Raw genomic sequence first — 27,144 nt, forward strand, 5'->3', positions numbered from 1 at the left:
TGACTCTAATAAGCAGCTGGTCTTGAGTGTTCAATTATCAGGTGATTCGGAGATGGTTGGATCCAATTTGTGGCAGGGTTTTTACTTTCTGAACCCGGGATTGACACCTCTGATTTATAAAAATGACAACAAAAACTAGCCGACCAAGTGACGTCACGTCAATGCAAAGTCAACGAGGCAGAATACAGCTAGCGCGTGCATGCTACCCGGAACCGTCAGATTTCATGGCAAAAAGTGTAAGTGGGCTCACTTGTTGTGTACATGCAAAAAAATTTTTATTTTTCTCAAACTTTCAGGAGTGCTCTTTTTCGCTGTTAGTGTTCGACTGTCTGACCATCATTGGGCAACGAGAGATAAATGTCAAAAAGATGACAGGTCTGTTCCCTCTCAAAGCAATAGAGCAATGAGGTGACGGGAGAAGATCAATTCGCCAAAAAACTACGTGTCAGTAAAGAAATGCAAGCTGTGTTATTTTTTCCAGTAACAGGAAAATGGTCAGGAATGAAATGCCAACGTTGTTTCAATGATTAGGTGAATTATCTGCCTATGAAAAAAGCCCGATATGCGGATAAATATTCCCTTTTCAACTTTGAGGGGCGGAGACTTCCCATTGACTGTGCATTATGTGACGTCACCCCCAGTCTTTTTTATTTTCGTTATTTTTTAAGATCAACGTGCAACTTTTCAGCGTGGCAACAGCCAGAATATTGCTTTACATATTGTCAGGAGGTCATATTAGAAAAATCAAGTTGCCACTCGAGAGTGAGAACGAAACTCATGTTCTAAAGGAGCTACGAAATCTAGCCCACCGTCTAGATGGCAGAGCTAGAGCAGGAACTACAACAGGAAAGACAACAGAAAGAAAAGTACAAAAAAGCTGGTCTATGCCAAAAATGCCTGTGCTAGTTGGTCCCAGTCCAGAATTGATCAAAGGGCTTGGTTTCAAACATGATTTGTTCTGCAATTCTAGCAGGCTGAGAATTGTCTCTTGACTCCAGCAGTTTCAATTAATTGGAATAGGCAGGCCACTGAGTTAGCCTATCTTTAATAGCCTATCATCAATGTAGGCTAGTTCTAAAGTGACTATCAACACAGTTGAAACTCAATCTCCCATGATACAAATGTTGCAATCGTAAACTTGCGCATGCGCAAGAGGAATTGGCGGGTGGCTAGGGTAGTGGGAGTCTTTTGTCTGCAAAAAAGGAGACACATCGTAACACAACGTTCTATTGTATTTTGTACACAACACATTTACAGCCCCGTGTAACATAAGTGGCAGTTTTGCTCTTTCAAAGGCAAAGCAAAGGGCATTTCGCTACTGTGTGTCCGTTGTCGTTTCTGTGTACAGGTAAGTTCCATTTTATCCTGGGTATCGCGAAATGAGTCATTGATGCTGTTTGTTTGGGTTGCAGACAGAGACGTGGAAAATCGTGCAGAGCGACATGCACGGGATTTAAATATTAATGCATTTTAGTTGTCAGTATTTTGCTTCATTTGTTCGCTCCCCGTGTGTCAAGCGTGCGACCAAACCTCCCCGTGTAGCCTTTCCCTTGAGCTGAAACTCACTCACTGCGCTGATTCGGGTCAACATGGAGGAGGAGGCGGGAAGCCATGACTGAAGCGAGCAATGCCTTGCAAAAACGTCTTGGACAGTATTGTCCACAGAATGTGTTGCACTGTTACAGGCGTCACTGTTGCCTTCATTGCGTCCGTGGGCTACAGTAATCGGTTACAGTGACAACAATGGTGATGCATGTTATTGGCAGTTATTGTTACATGCGGTGAAATAAGATTTTCGTTTTGGTCATCAGAAGATGTTCTAACCAAACAACCACCCGAGTCGCCGCCGGTGTTTGGTAGCAGCGGGTGGGCCTTTAGAACTAACTCTTTTGGGGAATTTTGTTCAAACGCACTTTAAGATTTTACTTAAAGTTGATTGCTTCTTTGTGTTTTAACTATGATAATAAGCCCAACCAACTATTATTTCTACCTTGAATCTTACCTGTAGATCAAAAGCAGGAAGAGGTTGTTGCAACTTGCAGCCCATGCACCTACCAAAGGGCAAATGTTTGAGCAATCCGGTCACCTCACACTACTTTTTCGTTCCAACGAGTTGACGAAAAATAAACAATGAATTAGCCTATACTGTGTTTCTTTTGCATATTCGTTTTGTGAAACGTATCATTGGACTAAAGACACGACCTAATGTTACGTCCATTGAATGTCGCCCTTTTCTTTTGTATGTATTGTTTGATTGGGCAAATTGCTGTTTCTTATATATTTCATGCACGAACCTGTTGATTTTAGTCCTTGTTTAGGGGGGGGGGGTAGAATTTCCTTGTGCATTCCATTCATTCAAGTGGTGTGTGTGTGTGTGTGTGTGTGGAGGGGGCGTGTGTGACTTGTTATTCTGTGCTGTGTGGTGAGACCCTCCCCCTCCATCTCCCGAGTGAACAGGAGATCCTCACTTTGCACTTTGAAGGATATAGCCCACAGTCCCCCTCCCCTGCTGCCACATTCCCTCCACTTTCACCTGCATGGGTTCTCTCCTGCCTGTTTTTCTTTCTGCCTCAGCTTCTCTCTTTCTCTCTCTCTCTCTCTCTCTCTCTCTCTCTCTCTCTCTCTCTCTCTCTCTCTCTCTCTCTGCACTTCTTTGAAGCCCTGCAATGTACCCGTGAGGAGACAACATGCAAAACATCTTATTCTGCACTGGCAGTCTATCTCTCAGTAGCATCACACAATCTTGCCTAACAGTCTCCTCACCCCGCCATCTCCCCTCTGCCTGAGCCCTGAGCAAGCAAACGTTGCGGGGGGCAACCGTTATCTCGCATGAGATGAGCTTCCTGCACATCTCTGAAGTAGACTAAAGCAGTGACGTGCAGTGAAGGGTATGGTAGGGTAGGCAGTAAATATAGAATATATATCTATTTATATATATATATATTAACGGTGGGTTCGGTCCTCCCCCAGAAAAAAATGTATTTCTTAGATGCAATTTCCTGCATTTTAACCAAATCTGGAGAGTCACTATCAGCTAAAAACTTTTACAAAAGACTAAAAACTTTGAACAAATAGTCCCCTTTCATGCAGATCTGAAATGTAACGTGTGTGTGTGTGTGTGTGTGTGTGTGTGTGTGTGTGTGTGTGTGTGTGTGTGTGTGTGTGTGTGTGTGTGTGTGTGTGTGTGTGTGTGTGTGAGAGAGAGGGGGGCCTTATGCCACAAGGTATGGTTTGAATAGGCAAATAGGCCTATTCACATAAACATGCTGATATGGTCTTTAATGTGCAACAAATTAGTAGGCCTATGTTTCTCTAAATACTGTAAATATAAAGTAGGCTATAAGATGCCATCAGTGCTTAACCACCACAGCTCTAATAACTAAATAGGCCTAAGTAAATAGGCTACACTATTTAGACATTTGGACATTGTCAGTAGACCTAAATCTGAAACAATAAGTGAAAACATAATTTCAATTTCTTGAAAAGGCCAGCTACAATAATTTGTTTTGCCAAATTGCCAAATTAGCTCCAGGACCCATACTTTGTACACCTTTAAGGACCTGTAGGCCTACATTTTACAATAATAATTTAGAAAGCTACAACATTTTGGGGAAAAGCTTTAACTTTTGGCTTTAGCAGTTGATTTTGTTGCTCTTCTGTTTATTCTGTTGCAAATGCCAGGGCGTTTCACATGGATGGAGGGTGGCACAGTGTAGCCTACTTTTGAAGATAAAATGTCTAGTTCACCAACTGTGAATCACACCATAGCATGTGAGGGGGAAACGATTTACATTTAGCAATAAACCAACCTAGGTAACAGCTCCTGCCTCACTGCCGCGTTTTGTGCTGATAATCAAACACTCACAGACAAGAAGGAAAGTAGGCAAGGGGGCGGGTTGCTTGCAAACATGACCCGTGCATTCAGACTCGAGTAAACCAACGAAACCACTTCTGAGACTCATTCTTGTGCGTGATAGTATTCTCAAACACTTCAGCTACGGTTGTGCAAGGTGTTTCAAATAAAGTCAATTTGTGAGTGCGGAAGCACTCCGAGAAACCATCCCCAGTCAATCGTCCTGTTCCACGTTGATCTCGACTCGCACACCGCGCACTTCAAAAGAACGCAGCTGCACTTGCTAACAGGCTCCACACAACTCACGCATTGCGTAGTCATCATCATAATAAATTAGGGAAATGGAGTCATGTCGTACGCTCAAAAAACAATCTCGCGTCCATAATAACACACACACGGTCTATTCATGTCCACCACCGCACAACCAATCTTCAATGTCAACACCCTGACAAACGGTGACAACAAAAGGCACCACGAAAAAACTTGAGCATGTTCATGTTAAAAGGCTACCCGCAGCATAATAATTAGATGAATCTTACCTTAAAGCAGAATCACAAGTAGGCTGTGTTTTTCATGCAAGCTAGTTCCATTAAAAGCCCGGGGTGGTTGACATGATGAAGACATTTTGTCCCAGTGCAAACTACTTGAAGCTGCTACCCATCTGATGTTGAATATTTCCACAATGCAGCGATTGCAAACGGCTCAGCTGTCTGTCATTTGAACCGTCTTTCTTGCTACTTCTCGGCATTTTTTAAAATAATAAAGACAAAAAGCCAAAGACTGCCATGTTTTCTTTCCGATACGGCTAGAGATTTGAACAAGCCTTGCCTTGCTAGTTGTTGCTATCATAGCTGCCTGTAGGGCAGAAATTGGCTACTACCTGAATTGTAACAATTTTTCATTTTGGGCGCTGTGATTGGCTCACATACTCCCGCCACAGAGTAAAGGCTCTGCTTTTAGTCCCATTGACAAGCTATGTGACAACTTAATACGCATGCGCAAACTTCTACATTGACAGCATTGAAGGCAGGGTAGGCAGAGGAAAAGCGAGCCTTACCGGGCTGCCTGGCTGGCATTCGAAAGCTCTGCTTTCAGCCTGTCTCTGCTACCAGCCGGGACTGCGCGTTGCCACGGCAACCTGCCCAAGCCTGAGCGCTTTGCTTCGTGCAATTACTTAGGTTTTTGATCGTTGTCCTGTGTATACTGTACTTTAAACAGTTCATAATTTATGCTGAATCAATGTTATTGTTGTGTAGGCCTATGTGAACTCTGAAGAATATTTTTTTAAACACGTGTTAGTTTTTATTTTTAAGACATTTATCCCAGGGTAGGCACTGCCTACCCTGCCTACCCTGACCGCACGTCTCTGGACTAAAGGCAATATATAGTGTCCCCTCCTTCTGTAGTAGCAGCAGGCTCTATGTGCTAGACTTCTGTTAAGTGCTTTGAAGTATGGTAGTGGTGTAGCCTAGTAAACTAGCTCCACCCGCCAGCGGCCAAAATTATTTTTGCCTGCAAGTGGGTCTAGCCTCGGACAATGCCCTGGCAGACCAATTTCAACCCAGGAGATTTGTTTTGATTTGTTTTGAATCTTTGGATGCAAAGCGGACACGGTTTTGAGGGAGTGACGACAAAGCGTAGGCCAATAGAAGCAACGGGTTGTTCCCATCAACAATCTTCCAATGTCTATTGTCTCATTGATCAGGGCCAGACTAAATATTCACTTTTAATCTCACATTTAGTCTGGCTTGCCAGGCTAGTAGTGGTGACAAACATTGCAATATTACAGTTAGGACTCATGAAGAACCACCTGTTGTGGTTTTTCATGAATGTGCATATGAAGGAAAGTCCTGACATGAGGTCTCTACTAGTGGATAAAAAAGGTTAAATCCAGCCTCAGAGTTCTTGGTTTCAGAACGTATTTTGTTTTGTCTCAGGACTGATTAACAGAAACAGATTGGCTGTCTCTGGACTCAGACGAAAAGAATGAGGAAGGTCGCACTGACTTTTTTTTTATCTTTGATTTCAAATGTCAAATTATTAATTGGAGGATAGCCTCTTGAGATAAGAATCTCATTTTCGAGAGGGTCCTCAAAAAACATAAATAACACACACAGTACATATACTATTTCGCACACACACTGCAGCTCTTCCCCACCACTTCCTACCACACACCCCCTATCTCTTACCAAAAAGATATACTAGTCAATACCATGGCTGAAAAAGTTTGGTCAAAACTTCATGTAGGCCTACGATGTAAAATTGAATCTTGTGTTGTGAATGTCCATAATATGCTTGTGTATTGCAATGTGATGAAAATGAATGTGTTCTGTGCTCTTATCAGTGTCCTGACCTCTGCTGTCCTCTCTCTCTCTCTCTCTCTCTCTCTCTCTCTCTCTCTCTCTCTCTCTCTCTCTCTCTCTCTCTCTCTCTCTCTCTCTCTAGTTCTGTTAATGTTTTGAAGGAACCAGAAGGTTCCAGTGTCCCTCTCAAGTCGAGCATGAGTCAGACTGCCGAGCCCACTAACGATGCTCCCGTCGTCGTCGCAGCTGCAGCAGGTGCCACAACACTTCCTTTCTCCTTCTACACTACACATGTTCCACACATAGGGGTTTCAGGCCGACCAGAGCGGAGCCGGTGCTCGCACCAGTTATGTTCAGTACTAATGTGCTTACCTGCGAACCGCCCGTGTTCATACTGGCCTCTGAACTTGTTCTGCACTTGACTTACGGCCACGTTGTCATGTCAGTTTGCGGAGAAAAAAACAAGTATTTTGCGGTTCCCATTGCAAACCAACTTTCCGGCTCGCAAACGCTAATATGTGTGGTGTGAACACTATGGCCAGTTCGTGATTAGGTGCGGGAACGGGCTCCTGCACGGTTCTCAGTCAGCAGTGTTTCCCACAGAAATTTTGGAAACTATGGGGGCAGCCAGGATTTTTTTGTTGGGGGGGGGGGGGTGCATTTCACGCAGGCCTTTTTTTTTTGGTGGAGGGGGGGGGGAGGGGGGGGGGGGGGGGGGGGGGGGGGGGGGGGGGGGGGGGGGGGGGGTGGGCTGGGGGGGGGGCGGGGCGTGGAAATTCACGGGGCGTAGATGCAAAAAAGCGAGACAGTGAGTGAAGAATGACATTGGTGCATGGAGAAACTATAGGCCTACATTTCAGCCATTTATATTTTGAGAAATTACATACGATTTTACCCATGACATGTACATTGTCATTTATATACAAAAATGCAGTACAGTGAATCATTTCTGTTTGCAACACACTTTTCATTCGTCCCTCATGCAGGGGTCTATGCAATGAAAAAGCTAAGAAAAAGCCTTGAGAGTGTCAGTAAACTCATCCCAACTGTCCCTTCTCTGAAGGTTTTTTTATTGCTCCCAAACCCAAGTTAACTGCAACAACTTGAGTAGGCTTTTGATCCCTCTGTCTTTCATGCACTCATGGTTTTTTGTCTATAGGATGTATTTACTCCAGCAGGAAAATGCGAAGGAAATCGTTTTTCAAATAGTTTTTAAAAAACGGAAATCGTTTAAAAAAAAAAAAAAAGTTGAAAAGTTAAAAAATAAATAAATAATATATATATATATATTTTTTAAACATTTTAATAAACTATGGCGGCCAAATTTAAACTATGGCGGTGCGCCATAGTTTCCTCAATGTATGGGAAACACTGGTCAGCCTGAACATGCCTACAGGGCCGCTGACAGCTGTGGCCGGGCCTGGGACAAAATTATCTGAAAGGCCCCCTCCAACCATCAGATTCAATGTAAAACGCTTGATTCTTGAGCCTGGGACTTGAGCCAGTGTCCCCACTACACGGGGTCTTGTTTTACGAACTTCACACACACTTTTATCTTTTCTTTCCCATTGTTTGTCGTCGTGACAGGACAAAAAAATGAATGGACAAGAGCAAGAAGTTTACACTGTAGCCTGGTAGTGTAGAAAAGAAAGTTAACTGAGGAAATGTTAGAAATCTATACTAGTAGTTCAGGAACACCACGCTCTTCCTTGTGGTGCGTCTCCAGTTGAATAACTTAAAGGGACACTGTGTGAGATTTTTAGTTGTTTATTTTCAGAATTCATGCTGCCCATTCACTAATGTTACCTTTTTCATGAATACTTACCACCAGCATCAAATTCTAAGTATTCATTATGACTGGAAAAATTGCACTTTTCATGCACTTTTTCTTCTCCATGGTCCGCCATTTTGAATTTCCAAAAATAGCCATTTTTAGCTGCAAAAAGGACTGTACTTGCATACCTGCCGACCATTACGCATTTTGTGTAGCAGATACGGATTTTGACATCAAACTACGGCGCTGTCACTTCAAAATACGGGAAAAACCAATAGCAAAGTGCTTTCACGGGCCCTTATATATTATATTTCTCTGTAGACTTGCAACCAGCCAGAGCCGTAGATATGGCTCTGCTTGCAACTCTCGCGCTGGCCTTTCCATTGGCCAGCAACGTGTGGGGGGGAAATATTGACCAATCAGAGCGCTGGTTTAGGGATCTTCATTTGTTGTCGCTCCGCTCGAGTCGAGGTATCAGCTGCAGATAGAAAGTTTGCTTCGAAGACACAAGCAGAGAGACTACTATAATCTCTGACACAAGTGTCCTCCTCCTGTCATCATATATTATCCATCTTGGTGCTGTCGCTGTAGTTTTACAAGTGAGCACCGTCAAAATCACCATTTCAAAGGTAAATGGGCTTTGAGAAAGGTAGCCTCAATGGGAATAGTGAATTGCGTCCAGTTGCTAAATCCGTAAACTTATGAAAATAAATAAAGCTCGAGGTCTGTCGTCCTGAACATAATGGTTCACCCAATGTTTCGCCGTATTTGACGGCAATATGTTGGTACTTTTTTTGATATTGGACCGAAACGAGATTACTTCCGAATGAGAAAATGTGGTCGACTGCTGACTATTACTGCGCTATAAATTAGCAGATTAGCAGCGAACTAAATTCGGTTTCCCTTTGCGTCGGATCATTTTAACTGGGGGAAATAAAGCGATAGTTCTAACGGTTGTGCTCGGAGTACATCCGTAATCTACCATGACACCGTATAAAGACATAGGAATACTGGAGTCGTGGCCCATTCTGTCAACAGGTGTAACAGGTATTGTGCGTCATACCAAAATATGCATGACTCCACGACTAGAACTATCCGTAATCACGTATGGCAATCTATTAATAAAATATATTATCCTGTCATCATGTATGTGCAGAACACTGAACAATAGCCAACTCATGACGGCAAATGAGGGTAGATAGGCCAATATGTAGAGAAGTGGAAAAAAGAAGCGTGCATGCACCTCAAAAGTTACTTTGGAAGTTCCAAGTGGCCATTAGCCCTCGTCCATCAGTAGAGCCCATTGACAGTAAATAGAATATACTGTCAATGGTAGAGCCACATGACGTGTAGGCTACTGAATGGATGCAAGTGTGATTTTGATGTTAGCCCCCAAGGTAATAATATTAACCTGATATTATCCTAGCCTAGATAACACCTGTCTTTATCTTTTTCTCTACAATCTGCTGATACTTCTTCACAGTAGGTGACAACATCACCATTTATTAATATTGGGGGAAATGATGTAAGAATCATTGCAATTCAACCTTTTGTTCATAAAAATCACTGAAATGCATCTGTATTATATAATCCAATTATAAATTTCCCTACATATACCTTCTACAGCCAAAAAATTATAAGAAAATGCTTCAATTTCATACTCGATTCCAGCTCCTTAACACCCCTCAAGTGACCAACTGCTCTGTTTGGCTGGTACATAGGATAACTTACTAGCCAGACTGGTGGTATGTTTGACTTGTAAGATTAACAGCCATATTGGCTGGTGATCAATAAAGTTAATTTAGAGGTCTGAATTCCAGCACACTATACCATAGCATTTTATTGGTGTCATGGTGTGAAACAAAAAAAACATCTTCCATGAAAGTTTAATAATGTATGGTAGTTCAAAGTACTGTGAAGAGCAAGATAATCTGGTGAAATTGCCAGATACACGGGATGTTAGGCTAAAATGCATTAAAATGCAGGAAATTGCATCTAAGAAAAGCAATTTTTTCCTGGGAGAGGACCCCTACTCCCCCTGCCTGAATGAAGTGTCCCATATTTTCCCCCTTGACATTTGGCAACCCAAGGTGTGCAAAACAAAGAAGCCTCTCAGAGATGGGCCCGCCGGCGGCCCATGGTATCGCGCTGCGTTGACCACATTTTCTCACTTGTAGGTATTTGTTGCGCCGTGAATTGCCGCGCCGCGATAAATTGCTACTCAAAAAAAAAATTCAAGGTTGGCAGGTATGTACTTGGACCATATTAGAAAATATTTGTTTATTACTTAGTTAACTTTCATGTAAAGATCAAATTTGGCAATAGGCAGCCCAGTTTCAATGAGCAGCATAGTTGCAGTACCTTTTTTGACCATTTCTTGCACAGTGTCCCTTGAAAAAAGTGGATCACACTCGTGTTCTTTTCTTCATTTTAATTTTTTTTTACATAGCAGCAGAAAGATAGACAAACCTTTCGGCTGTTGCCTTTGTCAGTGTCTACCTGTCTGCAGAAGAAGAACATGAGTGCGATCCACTTTTTTCATCTTTTAAAAATCTATACTACACATTTCCTTGTTTTATTTTTTCAAATCTTGTGCTCATTATTTTTTTGGTATTCCTTAGTCACAGTATCAACTATTAAGTGATTAATAAAGAAAGAGAGTGGCGAAGGAGGAGTTATTTGGATCATCACTACACAAGTGCGTGTGGGTTTGATGATGTGAGATGACGTGGTTGTCCAGATTTCAGAATGTTGCGAATGCTTTTCAAAAGGGTCCGTCCATCCTCTCTTAAAGCGATGGTTCGGAGTAGATTCACCCTAATGCCATTTGAACCGTGACATCCATCCAGTAGTCCACCGAAGTGTTTTCCGGCTTGGGTGAACATTAGCAGAGTTACCGAGTTATTATATGGTTATTCCAAATAGCGTGGCACAAGCGAGAATGGATCCTGTCCAGGTTCTCCAAACTTACCCCACAAAAATCACATGTCATGACGCCAAACTTCTACAGTAGTACTAATATGGTCTGTACTCACAAAATGAAGTATTTGGAAGTTTGTAAATAGTCCAAGAGTTTATTATTATCAACACAAGCCGAAACTCTGCTGCTAAAGCTGTGCCGTCATCTGAGACAAGCCTGTGATCTCTGACATGATGCTTTGGTACCATAGCCATTTTAACTTTCAAGGAGGTATGAAACCAAACCGTTGGTTGATGTTAATTTGCATTATATTTCTGTTATATTTCTGTTGCTCACCTATGCCCCTGTCAACTCCCAGTGGTACAATAGTGAAAGCAGTCGAAAATGACACCCTTGTGTTGACGACACCTGTGTCTGAATGCTATTTTTGGCATCCGCTTGAAACCACCATTGGTTTGTTTAACCACTGTTCAAAATAATCTAGCAATCCTTCCTAGGCTTCAGGAAGGATACTTTCCTTTGGCATTAAGTCCTTTGGGTCTTTGTCCAGATATTTACTCCCAAAGGACTCTCACTATTCTCACCTTTGTCACACCACCGGTCCTGAGTTTAGCCTTTAGCAGTTACCAACGGCTGCCAGTGCATTGTTGTTTCGGAGTGAGAGGTCCGCACACTTATGAAGACTGTTTAAGTCGAAACGTGATCCATTTATAAAATAAAAGAAGATAAAAAGGATTTTAAGTGTGCGGACCCCTCACTCCAAAATTACAGTCAGCCTTTGTCCTGCACCTTTTCCTGGGATGTGCACAATCTTCACCTTCAACTGCCGTTGCACTGTTTCCATGAAGAAGCTATAACAAAAATAACTTTTTTCTATCCCTTTTTCCTTCCACCTCTCAATTTAACCCAGGGCTCCAGACTAACTTTTTGCACTGGTTGCACTGGTGCGCCTAAAAAATTTTTTTAGGTGCACCAGCACAAAATTTAGGTGCACTCAAATGTTTTCACCACCCCATACACACACGCACCTCAGCTTTAAAAAAAATAATAATTAAAATTAATAACAGTAGCAATAATAATAGCAACAATAATAGAATGTTATTATTATTATTATTATTATTATTATTATGGATGTATGTTTTTTTTTTTTAAACAAACCCTGCTAAAAATGTCATGATTTTTAAAATCATTAGACACAAATAGCCTAGCCTATGTTTACAGTGGAATCTGAGGTGAATTGGGTTTTGTCTATTTCCCCGTTTTTGAGCGCTCTCCCTCTGCATAATGATTGTGGTATCTTAGCAAGCGCTACGAACAGACACAACAGCGCGCTCGCTCTCTCTCTCTCTCTCTCTCTCTCTCTCTATGAACGATGCCTTGCCGACTGATAGGCAGTATGTAGCCTGCCCTAGTCGCTATCAAAAAACTCTCACAGAAGTCCCGACAGACTAGCGCGTCACCTGTTGTTTGGCCAGCTCTGCACACGGCTGAAACGGGCAATTATCCGCACCTGTCTGCGTTTTTGTGTGGTAATGTTTAATACGGTATCCGCTCAAGCCATTTAGTTTTTCCCCGTGATTGTGACTCTCGTGTTTAAAATATCCTCAAGTCATTTTGCTGTTTTTACCGTGATTGTAACTCTCTCGTCCGTTGCAAAACTCGCCTGGTTGAGAACACAAAACTCGCTGGCACATGTGATCTCGGATAGTTGAGCGAAGTCGAACATTCTATTCTGAAACGTTGGGCTGCCTGTGAACGAGGAAGGGGGAGAAAGCTACCGGTAGTTCAGCAGAGTTGAAGGAATGACCGCGTTTTATTGTGTGATGATGGGCCACTACTGTAGAATGACTATTACTTTTATGTCCATTAAAACGGTTGTTTGGTAATTGATTTTGTTGATGGCTGGTCGCACCGGTGCGCCTAAAAATATTTTTTAGGCGCACCATTGAAAAATTGGGCGCATATGCGACCAAATTGGTCGCACTCTGGAGCCCTGTACCAATCTTTTGCCCACCCCCCACACATTCCTGCGTCTTCCCCTTATCACTCCATTATTGCCTGACCTCCTCGCCCTGCACTCACCATCACTCCATCCCTCCATCCCCATCCGTTCATTCCTCCATCCACCCCATCTCTTGCTCCCCATATCCCTTCGTTTACACCTTACTTCCATTCTCACATCCCTCCATCCTTACCTCCTCACCCTGTCCTTCCAAACTTACTCCACACCTGCATCCCTCCTTCCTAACCCCTACGCCACTCTCCTCCAACATCACCCTACTCATACCCACTTTCCTTTCCTCCCTCACCATCCCTCCCCCTGTCTACACCTCATCCCTCCTTCCTAACCCCTACACCACTTCCCTCCAACCATCACCATACCCATCTCCATTTTCCTATCATCCTTTACCATCCCTCTACTCCTCCTTCTCAATCCCCCCTCCCTCTTCTCCAGGAGTGGAAAGTAACTAATTACATTTACTTTACTCAAGTATTGTACTTGAGTAGCTTTTATGAGTACTTTGTACTTTTTAAGTAGTTTTAAAAATATATATATTTTACTTGTACGTGAGTACATTTTGAGCCAAGTACTTAACTCAATTACACTGGAACCTGGCCGGAGTACTGAGTAAAAAAAATAGACTGAGAGACAATATGCCATGCAAAATTTGTCACAATCTGCCGGAAATTAAAGATTATGCAGGATGGCACACAACATTTCCACTATTTTACTATCTTGGATCAATGTATTGGATCATGGCTGGTGCCAAGCAAGATATAGAGATTTTGGAGGACAATATTCAAGACAAAGAAACATTAAATTTTCCAGAGGAAAGCTAATTACTTTGACTCAAATTACAATTTAAGTGAAGTACTTCTTACTTTTACTTGAGTAAAATTTTAGATAGGTACTTTTACTTTTACTTGAGTAGGATGTAGGCAAGGTACAGATACTTTTACTTTAGTATAAATGGTCTGCACTCTTTCCACCCCTCCTTCTCCTCCTCCCTCCACTCCTCCCTCTCTATCCCTCCCTTTCCTCCTCCTCCTCCTCCCTCTCCCTCTATCCCTCCCCCTGCATCTCCCTGTCTATCCCTCCTCCTCCTTTTCCTCCCCCCACCCTTCCCTGTCTTTCCCTCCTTCTTCTCTTCCTCCCTCCACCCCTCCTTGTCTATCCCTCCTTGTCCTCCTTCTCCCTGTCTATCCCCCCTTCTCCTCCTTCTCCCTCTCCTCCTCCTCCTCCCTCTTCTCCCTCCCTCCGCCCCTCAGCAGACGCGCCTGCTGCAGCAGCCAAGCTGGCGGCCACCACCCCCACCCCCACCACGGCGGCGGGGAAGAAGCAGACCAAGAAGAAGGTAGAGGAGGTGGTGGAGGAGGAAGAGGAGGAGTATGTGGTGGAGAAGGTCCTGGACAGGAGGGTGGTGAAGGGACGTGTCGAGTACCTCCTGAAGTGGAAAGGCTTCTCGGAGTAAGTCGTGCGGGAGGGAGGTGTGTGTGTGCACGTGTGGGTGGTTGGGGAGTCCAAGTCCACATCTCTGCTATCAACGCTGGCAACGTGCTAGCAAATGCCTTCATAGCCTACTAGCTAGCCTAACCTAACAAGCCTTGCTATGGACACTTTTAATGTGCTCTGTAATCAACAAGCATCTTCCTAACAGTATCTTTCAGACCCAGAGCAGTTGGAGATACCTACCTTAGACTGAGCTCATGTTGGCTCATTGTAGAGACATTGAAAGTTAACTCAAGGGGGCCTGATGTTTCCATGAGCAAGAGACAGGAGTTCCCCTTCCTAGAAATGTGCTTTAACAATACCCATCCAGCTCCAGCGGCTGTTCAATTCGATGCAGAAGTGAGATTTCCGTAACACAAAAAACATACTGGCACAGAGATGGAGAAATTGACGTTTTGGCAACAAGATGAAAGTAGAGAAGAAGAATATTTCATAGTTCTGAAGTGTGCGAGCCAAGAGGTATCCAAGAGATTACAAAGGTATCCAAAGTGTTTCTTGAAAGTCCACTTATCACGTCAAGAAGGGTTATATATAGGATTTACCATAATGGATACCTTGATTGATGCACTGTATGTCTTTGACGGGGAACTGCTCGGAATATAACAAAGTCAAATGATAATTTATAGACCGATCATGCGTGACTAACATGTAATGTTCCGCTTAACTGTGTCCTCTTTAGCCAGTTGGTCCGGGCTAAATACGAAGAAAAAAGATTGTGTCAGCTAGTTGTACAGTATCTTGTGTTCTCACTGACATTTGATGTTACAATGCCCATATTGATGAAAAAAGGATAGATATAGACATACAACTTAGTCTTACATTTTGCACCCTCCATTTTCACCTTTTTAAATCCACAGAAATTTGTTTCTGATACACATAAAATGATTTCAAAACTGAAATGTCTTGATTTCCCAATTGATTAACATGTGTTAAAATTGAGTTGCTGCTTCAAAAGAGATTAACCGATGTAATGATTTTCAAAAAGGGTGCCCACTGCCCACTTTATCATATCATGTGATAGACTGACAGACACAAAGGGCTAGTTTCTAACACTAGTTTCACGCCGTCTCGTCCGGTAGGGCTGTACTTGCGCCTTGCGTCATTCAGAATGACGGCTGCCCCACAGTGCAATGGATAGCTGGTAGGCTACATGCTTTCAGTTGAAATACACCAAATCAAATTAACTATAGTAGGCCCATTGGTTATTTAAGCAACACATCAGTGAGTTAGCAAACAACACCCTGATGCAACTGCATGTGTCTTGGCAACTAATTACACTGTTAAATCTCGCAGCTGGCCGCCGCTTTCCAGTAGCCTAGTCCAAAAGGACCGATATTGAAGTTAGGCATAGGCTGATTAGTTTTTAGTCAACTGTTTTTATTTGTTAATTGAACGATTATATTTTAGGTCAAAATATTGCTAGTCCAAATAATGTAAACCAGCGCAGAATTACCTTATTACAAAATCATTGCAAAATAACCTATATCCTGATGAAACTTTATCTTGACCTCGCCGTTATTATAACAGCCCGCAGTGGTCACTGCTGCTGGAAGTAGTCGGTCCTGGCAAAGTAATTTAGCATAATAAAAAAACCCTTGTTATCAACATATTACATGTCATAACAGCTTACTCGATGCAACTTTATCGATTCAATTTTATCAACTAATTAGACCGTTATTATAACAGTTTGTCACTGCTTTGCTGGTAGTCCAGTTATTGAAAATGAGGCATATTAGAACCATGGTGGTTATGTTTGTGAATTAAAGTAATGTTTTTGTATGTGGGCAAAATAATATACAGTACCCAACCTAATAAAAACCACCCTCGTGGAGATCGCCACTGACCTCAGCTCGCATGCAGGAGTATGCACATCCAAATCCCGCCCATCCCAGAACAGACAACGTGAAACTAGTGAAAGAGGATTAGTTTAGCTAAAATAGCTGTTTTTTCCCTTGAAACAGAGATAGCATTTTTTGTTGTATACGTGCTGTTTGACTCTCCAAGTTCAAATTAAGGATCTAAATATATTTTCCAAGAAGAAGTCTTGTTGCTTTCAAGTAAACTGTTTGAATTAAAAAAAACACCTGGATCAGTAGCTTATTAATGTGTACAGCCATATCTTCGGATGGGGTTGGTAGCGTCTAGTCTCTCCTGATATTAATATGAGCCTTTACCTTATAAGTAGAAAAAGTGACATCAATCACTCAACACTGATTGCTGCAGCTGTTATCACATCTATGATATGTTTCTTCAATCTTTTCCATGTTTACTTTAACTTTTGAAAATTGGTGGCAGCAAAGTTCTCAAGTCCTTCGTTATGTCCGATGACTACCAAAGCATTGGTGAGATGGCTTGTTTTGACTACCTACCCCACAAGACTTGACGTGACCAGAAGTGCATGATTTGATCATTCGCTGTAATCAAATACTGTGTTGTGATAAAATGCACAGATGAGATATACAAATCATGCCTTTGTGTTCGTCACACAGTTCTCAAAATCACACAGAAGGTGCATTAGAGTGTCTAGATTTGATATTTACAAGGACTTCTTCTCTGATGAAGGCCAAAGTGCTGAAAAGTCAAATAAAAAGTGGTGAACCATGAAGAAACAGTGTCACACTCTTCCTTGTGAAAACTGATATTTACGAGGACAAAAATGTTTCACTAATATGGGCATGGGCATTCAGTGTGTTAACATCAAATTCCAGTGAAAGCTTATCTTTTGACACGGGTTACTGTACTATTGTATTTTGGGACGGAGCTGGTGGCGTGATGTACAGTACTGCTTGAGTGTCAGCTTTGGTGGGCTGGGCGTGTGGAATGCTCCCCCTAGTGAAGATGTAAGGATCAGGTTTGGGCTGACCTTTTGGATGTCTGGGTTAGGGTCCTCAGGTTTAGGAGGTCAGGTCAGGACCAGAACTAGTTCATAGTTCACAAAATGAACTAGGCCTAGTTCAGTGTGCACCCCCCCCCCACACACACACACACACACACACACAATGTTGGAAAAAAACTGTAATTGACAAAGCCCATATTTAATCAGTTTCAACAATTACATTTTTTGATATTACTGTATTTTAGTAAGATGAGTGGTTCATCATTATTATTAGTAGTCGATAGCCTAGTAGTCCTTTACAGTTTTTACATTGTTTAGACACTGTGTGTGCCAGCTTAGCGATTCCACTTTATGCTCCCCCTAGTGAAGATGTAAGGATCAGGTTTGGGCTGACCTTTTGGATGTCTGGGGTTAGGGTCTTCAGGTTTAGGAGGTCAGGTCAGGTTTGGCAGAGGTCAGGTTTGACAGATGCCTTTGTATCACGTTTTGGTGTCTCCGGTCGTTTTGAATGTCCCTTTTAAGCGAAGAAATAAGCCAAGTTAGGAAGTATCCAGATGTTTGAAAGTAGTGTCCTAGATATTTTTCAGTGTGGGGTAAGGGGTCCTGATATGTTCAACCTTTTTACTTTTTGTGGCTCGTATTGTTCAAAGTCATGTTCATTGAGTTTGGAGTTTTGAACTGCTGGCTGCTTTCTTTCACTCTTTCTTTTGCTCTTTCTTTTTGAACTTGTGTTCATTTGCTTTCTTCAGTTCTCACCTTTTGTCTTTGGTTTGTTCTTTTCTCTTTGTAGTGAAGACAACACATGGGAGCCAGAGGACAACCTGGACTGTCCCGACCTCATCGCGGAGTTCCTGCAGTCTCAGAAGCTGGCTCACGAGGACAAGAAGGAGTCGGGCAAGAGGAAAACGGGCGAATCGGACAGCGACCTGGGAGAAGAGAGCAGGGCCAAGAAGAGGAAAGATGAGGTGAGAACAGACTGATGGATGGATAGATCATACCTGTCAACCATCCCTAATTTCCTGGGAAACTCCCTAATTTTGACTCATTTCCCGCTTTCTTCCCGATTTGACTTTTTTCCCCCGGAAATATCCTGATTTTTCACATTATCAAAAAACACAGTCGGTCCAGTAGTTATCCCCACACCCCTATCAGTTAGCCTGACGAGCCACACCCCCACTTGAAGAGAGAGGGTGTTGCTTATCAAGCTACCTGCCAGTACAATTCATGCCGGATGCCACCAAGAATTGAAGTTCCTTGAAAAGACGAGCGGTCACCCTCGAGCTCCGTAGGCGTGTGTGCACTCACTCTGCCTCAGAAACCGTCAGTTCATATAACGCTGTTCATATGGTAAACAGCCTCGGAACAGCGAATCATGCGATTAACATAATCACAACATGCACCAGCACGAAGTTTTGCATGAGCCCCAGACAACTTTAGCGACAAAACAGCAAGGAGAAACTGATATTTCATTGTTTTTCATGCTGTATATGTTCATTTAAAATGTGCGCTGGAGGATTTTAGACAGGACTGTCTTCGCACTCGGACTGTTGTGAAAAGCAGAGTAGAACGCACCCTCCGATCTGTCTCTGTCGTCCCGTTGACTGTCAAGATTTGGCCTATAGAATTTCTCGAATTTTGGCTTAAAATATGGGAATTTTCCCTTATTTTGATAGCTCTAAGTTGATAGGCATGGGACAGACAGACAGACAGACAGACAGACAGACAGACAGACAGAACGAACTAAAGCACTGTTGAAAGTTTGGAGATAACACGTCCACAAAATCAGTAATCTGGTGCCAGACAATTGTAGACAGGTCTGCTCACTGGGTATGAGCTCAGGCCAGAGGAAGGTCCTGGTTGTGGATCAAAAGGTTGCTGTTTGTTAATCAAAAAAAGCATTTCTTGGAGCGTATACCCATTGTGCAGACCGCTCTCACACTGAACTAATACCTTGACACAAAGGATTAGCCTGGTGAAGGCACGGCCGCAGTGAACCATGACTAGTTCGGTAGGGAGAAGGTAATGGAGCATGGAAGTGTGAAGATGGTCTCATGGCCAGGCTCCCAGAAGACATCCCAGGGCTTTCTTGGCACGTGTTAAAGTGGAGATGGACGACTCTCTTAAAGGCATCTGTTGTCTGCCTACCATTTGGCTACACCACAGTAGGGTTGTAATACCAACCAAGAGCCTGTGACTACGGTTGCCCAGTCTATCCATACACACACACATTGTAATGAATAAACTTTTCACATGGTTCTCCAAATTCATTCATTTCATGAATTAAATTCAGAAATTAGGTTGTTAGATGTGTCCTAACAAAGATGAAGTTATTTTTTGTAGTATTATTTTGTTTATTTTTTTAGATGCTCCGATCACCATTTTTTGGCCCGATCACCGATACTGATCACCAATTTTTTTTTATCTGCCGATCACCGATCATTACCGATCACAGAAATGATTGCCTATTTTTTTTAATAGCCTATTAATTATCCATTTCTGCCCATAAATCAATCAATCTTAATTTGCACATGTCGCTTTCACAATGTAGGCCTATTATTAGGATATTATTATTATTATTATTTTTCAGACTAGTGTTGGTAATATAGCCTACAAGTCTACAGTATTAATTAGAGTTGCTCCGATCGATCGGCTGCCGATCATGATCGGCGATAATGCCTTAAAATAGCCTGATCGGTGATCGGAAAAACATGCCGATCAAAAAACCGATCGAGAGATATTAAATTCCTCACGCAACCATTTTGCCTTTACACCTGGCGCTGCATGTAGGCGCTGGCTCTGCACAGCTGCTGCACCAAAAGAAGGCATCTTTGCTTGTCTATAACTTTACGGCATTCCCCCCTTCATTTTCACCATTCATAATCATATCTGTATCAACAATGATCTGATTTTCCGATCCATGCGCCGTTTACATGACGCTGGTAATTTGTGAATGACTTGTCAGTCTCGCCATGTTCGCTATTTTGAGTTACAGCCTGTATTGAAGTTGCCAGTCAGCACGCAACAACTAAACGTTTCCAAAACAAACATATCAACGGTATTGTTTTTAAAGTTGTAGCCTAATTGACAGCCAGTTCATTAGTTTGTATTCGCAACAGCAACAGAGGGAGAGAGGGAGAGTGGACGGTGAAACTCAATGAGTCTGTGTGCATGGAATTCTACAATCTATGACAGTGTTACAGAGAAAGAGGGGCTTTCCTCGCAGACACGCTGTGTTGTGTGTGTTGCCTGTTCTTTCAAGTGAAGTTTTTTTTCTTGTTTTGTGTATGTAGAATCAAGTGTTTCAGTTTCAATGTAATTTGCGATTGACTACTCCTCGCCAGTTAGCCATTTTACGTTATAACCTGTGTAGTTGCCTCGGTCAGCACGCGACAACTTCACGTTGTCAGCACAAATATGTCAACGTTATTGTTTTCAAAGTTGTAATTGGCAGTCAGTCGATTAGTTTAATAGTCGCTGAAACACCAAACGGCGACAGATTACGGGAGAGGGAGAGAGCTCAGACTCAGAATGGTAGCGGAGCACTGCAGCTGTGGACGGTGACAGAGAGGGGAGGGGCTCTCCTCACGAGGCTGCTCATTTAAAGCGACAGGGTTTTTTTCCTCGTATGTAGAAGACTATTAGATGTAATGTTTCAGTTTCAATTCAATCTTAAATAGTTTAGTAATTATATGCAATAACTTATAAATTGATTAATACTGTAGACTTGTAGGCTATATTACCAACACTAGTCTGAAAAATAATAATAATAATAATATCCTAATAATAGGCCTACATTGTGAAAGCGACATGTGCAAATTAAGATTGATTGATTTATGGGCAGAAATGGATAATTAATAGGCTATTAAAAAAAATAGGAAATAATTTATGTGATCGGCAATGATTGGTGATCGGCAGATAAAAAAAAATGGTGATCGGTACCAGTGATCGGGCCAAAAAATGGTTATCGGAGCATCTCTAGTATTAATCAATGTATAAGTTATTGCATATAATTACTAAACTATTTAAGATTGAGTTGAAACTGAAACATTACATCTAATAGTCTTCTACATACGAGGAAAAAAAACCCTGTCGCTTTAAATGAGCAGCCTCGTGAGGAGAGCCCCTCCCCTCTCTGTCACCGTCCACAGCTGCAGTGCTCCGCTACCGTTCTGAGTCTGAGCTCTCTCCCTCTCCCCTAATCTATCGCCGTTTGGTGTTTCAGCGACTATTAAACTAATCGACTGACTGCCAATTACAACTTTGAAAACAATAACGTTGACATATTTGTGCTGACAACGTGAAGTTGTCGCGTGCTGACCGAGGCAACTACACAGGTTATAACGTAAAATGGCTAACTGGCGAGGAGTAGTCAATCGCAAATTACATTGAAACTGAAACACTTGATTCTACATACACAAAACAAGAAAAAAAACTTCACTTGAAAGAACAGGCAACACGCACAACACAGCGTGTCTGCGAGGAAAGCCCCTCTTTCTCTGTAACACTGTCATAGATTGTAGAATTCCATGCACACAGACTCATTGAGTTTCACCGTCCACTCTCCCTCTCTCCCTCTGTTGCTGTTGCGAATGCAAACTAATGAACTGGCTGTCAATTAGGCTACAACTTTAAAAACAATACCGTTGATATGTTTGTTTTGGAAACGTTTAGTTGTTGCGTGCTGACTGGCAACTTCAATACAGGCTGTAACTCAAAATAGCGAACATGGCGAGACTGACAAGTCATTCACAAATTACCAGCGTCATGTAAACGGCGCATGGATCGGAAAATCAGATCATTGTTGATACAGATATGATTATGAATGGTGAAAATGAAGGGGGGAATGCCGTAAAGTTATAGACAAGCAAAGATGCCTTCTTTTGGTGCAGCAGCTGTGCAGAGCCAGCGCCTACATGCAGCGCCAGGTGTAAAGGCAAAATGGTTGCGTGAGGAATTTAATATCTCTCGATCGGTTTTTTGATCGGCATGTTTTTCCGATCACCGATCAGGCTATTTTTGGCCATTATCGGCCGATCATGATCGGCTGCCGAGCGATCGGAGCACCTCTAGTTTATTTATACATATTAATATTTGTGGTTTTCAGGCTTTTAATTACCGTATGTTTCTTTGTCTGTTGTTGTGTTTAGGCAGAGAAGCCCAGAGGTTTTGCAAGAGGGTTGGACCCAGAGCGCATCATCGGAGCCACGGACTCCAGCGGGGAACTCATGTTCCTCATGAAGTGGTGAGCAATATAAACCAAAGAGGTTGGATTAATAAAGAGGATTCAAAACCCGCCCACCCAATGCAAAAGAATGTGCTCAAGTTGGATCTCCTAAGGGGGCGTTGTCCCTTCCTTCTATTTTTGAGGTGTTTGCACAAGAAGTGCACTACAGCCATCTACAGCGCTAAGGGGACTCAATTTATTCTCAACCTCAGAACTCCGAAGGTCTCCTAAACAAAGGACTCCTAACCGAAGGTCTCCTAAAGGGGCGTTCACTCAGCATAAAGTGGATACCGGAAAAGAACTAGAATGACGTATCTCTGTCTATAAGATAAAACTGTTATTAGCCATGATTAACCTTTAGTCATCCATTTGCCTTTGAGAAAAAGTAAAAAAAAAGAAACTGGAGTGCCACAGTCTCCAGCACTTTATTTTCTTGATGTCTACTATACCCTCTCACTGGTAGACTAGAGCACCCATGTAAAAAAGTTTGGATCCTCACAGCGCTTCTGTTTTTTTCCTTTTTTTCTAACCTTTAGTAGTGTCAGACAGTTGAAGGAGGTAGGTCTGCAAACTGGCAATAGGCTCCAAAAAAATAAACGTTATTATTTAAAAAGCAACGTTTCTCAATCACACACATGCCTGATGAAGATCCAGGGTGATCAAAAAGTTGCTTTTGAAAGAATATTTTTTTGGAGCTTGTTGGCAGTGTGCAGACCTACCTCCTTCATGATTAACCTTTAAAGGGACACTGTGTGAGATTTTTAGTTGTTTATTTCCAGAATTCATGCTGCCCATTCACTAATGTTACATTTTTCATGAATACTTACCACCAGCATCAAATTCTAAGTATTCATTATGACTCGAAAAATTGCACTTTTCATATATGAAAAGGGGATCTTCTCCATGGTCTGCCATTTTGAATTTCCAAAAATAGCCATTTTTAGCTGCAAAAATTACTGTACTTGGACCATACTAGAAAATATTTGTTTATTACTTAGTAAACTTTCATGTAAAGATCAAATTTGGCAATAGGCAGCCCAGTTTCAATGAGCAGCATAGTTGCAGTACCTGTTTTGACCATTTCCTGCACAGTGTCCCTTTAAACAGCATTAATGTTCTTGTTAAACAAAATCACAGTTTTGATGTTGACTGTACATTAAAAACACATATTTTAAATGCTATTTTTCAAATTATTCTTTCAAGTACAGCCATTATTTTATTTTTTTCATTTTAAAAGCATTCTTTGAAATTCAGTACTATAGGTGGGCTCTTAACATTTGGTTCAGTAGGCTTTGCTTACGTTTACAGAAGTAACATGCCCCCTGCTGACTTTACAAAGTTTACGGAAGAAAGCAGCAATTAGTACATATCAGCCTGAATAACTCATTGAATGCTGTAGAATACTACCATAGGCAGTCAATTAAAAACAAAAAAATTGTGGCTCACAAAGAATTTCTCATAATAAAAGCTATACTTGTACTAAAGTGTATCCTATCTTGTATCTTAAAAAAAAAAAAACGAGTAATGATGTCTGTCATAAATAATCTTTCCAGTGATCTCTCTGTTTTCTCGTGTCTCTCTCTCTTTCAGGAAAAACTCTGACGAGGCGGACCTGGTGCCGGCAAAGGAGGCCAATGTGAAGTGTCCGCAGGTGGTCATCTCCTTCTACGAGGAGCGGCTCACCTGGCACTCCTACCCCACCGAGGAGGAGGAGAAGAAGGATGACAAGAACTAAAGGCTAGCGGGCAGGGTGGGAGCTTGGGTGGGTCGGAGGGATGGAGGAATAGGATGGATGGTTGGTTGGATCAGCCCTAAGGATTGGCAGTTTTTAGATCATTTCCTTTTTTTTTTTTCCCCTTGATTTGCTGCTTTGGGGGGGGGCAAAAAAAATCATTCTCACTTTTTCTTTTTGGAAGCCGCCGTGTTTTATGTGAGCAGATCTGAGCTGTGGAAGGAGCAGTTTTTTTTTCTGACTGAACTATGAACAGATGAGGGCGGGATTGTAGGAGGACGTGACCAAGAGGCTTCTCAACAGCTTCCTCCACTTGTCTGCATTGCATTATGGGAAATGTAGTTGTCCCTCACAGGATTCTTCTTTGTCTCTTGGACCGTGCATGTGGAGTGTGTTGCCAGCAGGCTGCTCAAAGAAACAATTGTTCCTGTTGTTGCATTCGTCTTTTAGGCAGATTCTTCTATTCAGCCCTACTGGTCACAACTGCGAGATCGTGATTATTATTTTGTACTTCTTTTTATGCTGGACATATTTATGGTCAAAGTAATGCTAAAAAATCCACTCGTGTCTATTTCTTGGTTTCAATGTGCCCCTTTGTCTTCACACTTATTCATACTGTATGAGTACATGCATGTTTTTAACTGGTCTAGATGTCCCTGCTATCCATGTTTATGGTTTTTACATGTGTGTATCACTCTTGAAAAGTCATCTGGTCAGTAAGTCCCAGGATCTCTCAGCATAAAGTTACCTTTTACGTAACTTAATGAAACCAAAACGGTCAAACTTGAGAGGAGACTACTACATTTCCCATACTTGTGTTTTCTTCACCACAGTGTTTTCCATTGATTTAGGGGGTTGGTAAGGGGAGGGAGACACCCATGTTGAGGTTAAGAGATCATGCATAGTCATGGCGTAAGTTATGTTTCCCCACAGCCATAGTAGCTTACTAATGTTGGCAGCTTGGTTGGTTGCAATGCCAACACATACATTGTCTACTAAACGAGTTGCGCACTCACTAGGTTTCCTGAGTCGCGGATGTGTTCTAGGACCTAGGTTTCTAGGAATCTCACAGCGTCTCAACTAGAACAGTATTTCTCTTTCTCTCTCTCTCTCTCTCTCTCTCTCTCTCTCTCTCTCTCTCTCTCTCTCTCTCTCTCTCTCTCTCTCTCTCTCTCTCTCTCTATCTCTCTCTCGCTCTCTCTCTCTGATCAGTAATTATGGTGTGGGGGAAACATACTCTTCGGTTGGGTTGGGTTGGGTTATCAATGTGAAAGTGTATGTTCTAAATCAACAGGTATTCTTTGATATAGTTTTAGTGTAACCTAATATGCATCAGCATCATCATATATCAGCGTGCAGCAGCATCAGAGCTTTGCTTACACACACAGCCAGATGGGAGAGAAGAGGAAACGGTGCTGCCTCTCTGCCTTTCGTTTTTGTTTGTTTGTTTGTGGTCATTATTCATTTAGCCAGTGTTTAAAAAAAAGCGCTTCATGTGGTGTTGTGTTGTACACTGCAGTATATATATGTATAAAAAATATAGATAGAAACAAACAAAAAAAACAAGCAAACCAATGCAAAGGGGAATACGAAATTGAGGAACGTGGATAACCGTGGTACTGCCTGCTTTCCAGGCAGATGACCAGGACAGTTTCATTCCACACCATTTTTGCTGGTAAGCTTATTAGCAGCTTGGTTGGAATTGAGGTACCGGTAATTGCTTTGTAGCCAACAAAGTAGCAAACTTGTTCAGCAACTATGGGTTTGAAAAACAATGCTGCAGTGAAATTGGAATTGGAGTACCAGCAGTTCTTCAAGGTCCTTTTGGTGAAGTTTCATGTGCCTGGTTGAAACCATCAGTGGAAAAAAGGAATGAGACCTGCAGAAATATTGAGCTCTGGTTGGTTGGTTTAGTAGCCTGGCCTTACCATATTCTCCTATCTGTTTCATCCAGAGGGGTCTGGAGCTGCCAAACTGAACACTGACTTCATCGGAGGGGGGAAAATCTGTTGAAGTTTGGGTATTTATTTAGCATTTTACCCGGTCGCTAATGTTTGGTCATGAAATATGTAATGTGTACGTATGTATGTAATGCCTCATTGTTCACCCCCCACCATACCTCCCCTCTTCTCTGATTGGCTATGTTGGGACGCCACCTTCCGTGAAGCTTTGCCCCAGACCCAAACGTAGGGTCCATTCAATTATCTAATCTCCCACCCTCGCCTTGTGCTTGTAGACTCGTGGTTCTCCGACTCCCTGCCTCTGTGGAGAAAACAGTAAAGTTTCCCTGCTGTCAGCGTAAAGCACAACAACTTTTGGGGGACTTTTCCACATTTTTTCAACATCCTGATTGCAAATGAAAAAGTAACATTTGAGTTGTGCTCATGCAAGACATTGAATATAACTATTGTCAATGACGTCTTGCCTCACAATGCGAGGCCAGGAGCACAAGGCGAGGACTGGAGTTGAGATACTGGGATGGACTGGTAATGTGTAGGGAAATGATGATCAAGAGGAGGTTTACAGATGGTTAAGGCCAGGCTAATTTGCTAATGACATTCTGAATGATTAGTACACAACCCATTGGACAGATGTGGGGAATGTATGTTAAGGATATTATGAACACCATTCCAGCAAACATGCCTTGGAGATGCTCCTGTGAAGTCTATTGTTTTGCTACAAGCTCTCTCTCTCTCTCTTCCAGTGCTTTAGTGATGCTTTGTTGTAAATCCTTCAGTTTTCTCTTTCAAAAAAAAAAAAGAAAGATGGGAAAAACATGCATGTTATATTACTACATTTCGATTGTCACTGTTACTGTTAGGGGTTACTGTATTTTTTGTTTTTGCAAAATAAACCCTCATTTTTAAGACGTTTGTCCTGCGTGACTTAATCAATGTCCAGTGATTTGGCTTATGACCATGCAAGCAAGGGTATGCCAACTAAACATCCAGTGATAAAGCCAGAATAATTAACTTCTCAATGTTATGGGTT

The 27,144-nt window shown here is 42.2% G+C and overlaps 1 protein-coding gene across 2 annotated transcripts; it reads left to right on the forward strand.

The window, feature by feature from the left end:
• Window positions 1-1,152: 1,152 nt before the first annotated feature.
• LOC134438523 (chromobox protein homolog 1) lies at window positions 1,153-27,020 on the forward strand. Of its 2 annotated transcripts, none has more exons than XM_063188107.1 (6): window positions 1,153-1,348; window positions 6,299-6,411; window positions 14,121-14,319; window positions 17,988-18,162; window positions 22,345-22,439; window positions 24,012-27,020. In XM_063188107.1, the coding sequence occupies exons 2-6, from the start codon at window positions 6,354-6,356 to the stop codon at window positions 24,154-24,156; spliced, it is 672 nt and encodes a 223-aa protein (XP_063044177.1). In that variant the 5' UTR covers window positions 1,153-1,348; window positions 6,299-6,353; the 3' UTR covers window positions 24,157-27,020. The 2 variants fall into 2 exon arrangements, with proteins under 2 accessions (XP_063044177.1, XP_063044184.1); XM_063188114.1 differs by having other exon boundaries at window positions 14,124-14,319.
• Window positions 27,021-27,144: the final 124 nt, after the last annotated feature.

Source organism: Engraulis encrasicolus, chromosome 2, assembly GCF_034702125.1.
Source record: "Engraulis encrasicolus isolate BLACKSEA-1 chromosome 2, IST_EnEncr_1.0, whole genome shotgun sequence".
Lineage (NCBI taxonomy): Eukaryota > Metazoa > Chordata > Actinopteri > Clupeiformes > Engraulidae > Engraulis > Engraulis encrasicolus.

Bases quoted from the DNA above. Each gene is read 5' to 3' on its own strand.
- LOC134438523 (XM_063188107.1), top strand. From the start codon at position 6,354: ATGAGTCAGACTGCCGAGCCCACTAACGATGCTCCCGTCGTCGTCGCA. The intron at 6,412-14,120 runs GTGCCACAACAC...TCCGCCCCTCAG, and splicing joins CGTCGTCGCAGCTGCAGCAG to CAGACGCGCCTGCTGCAGCA. The intron at 14,320-17,987 runs GTAAGTCGTGCG...TTCTCTTTGTAG, and splicing joins AAGTGGAAAGGCTTCTCGGA to TGAAGACAACACATGGGAGC.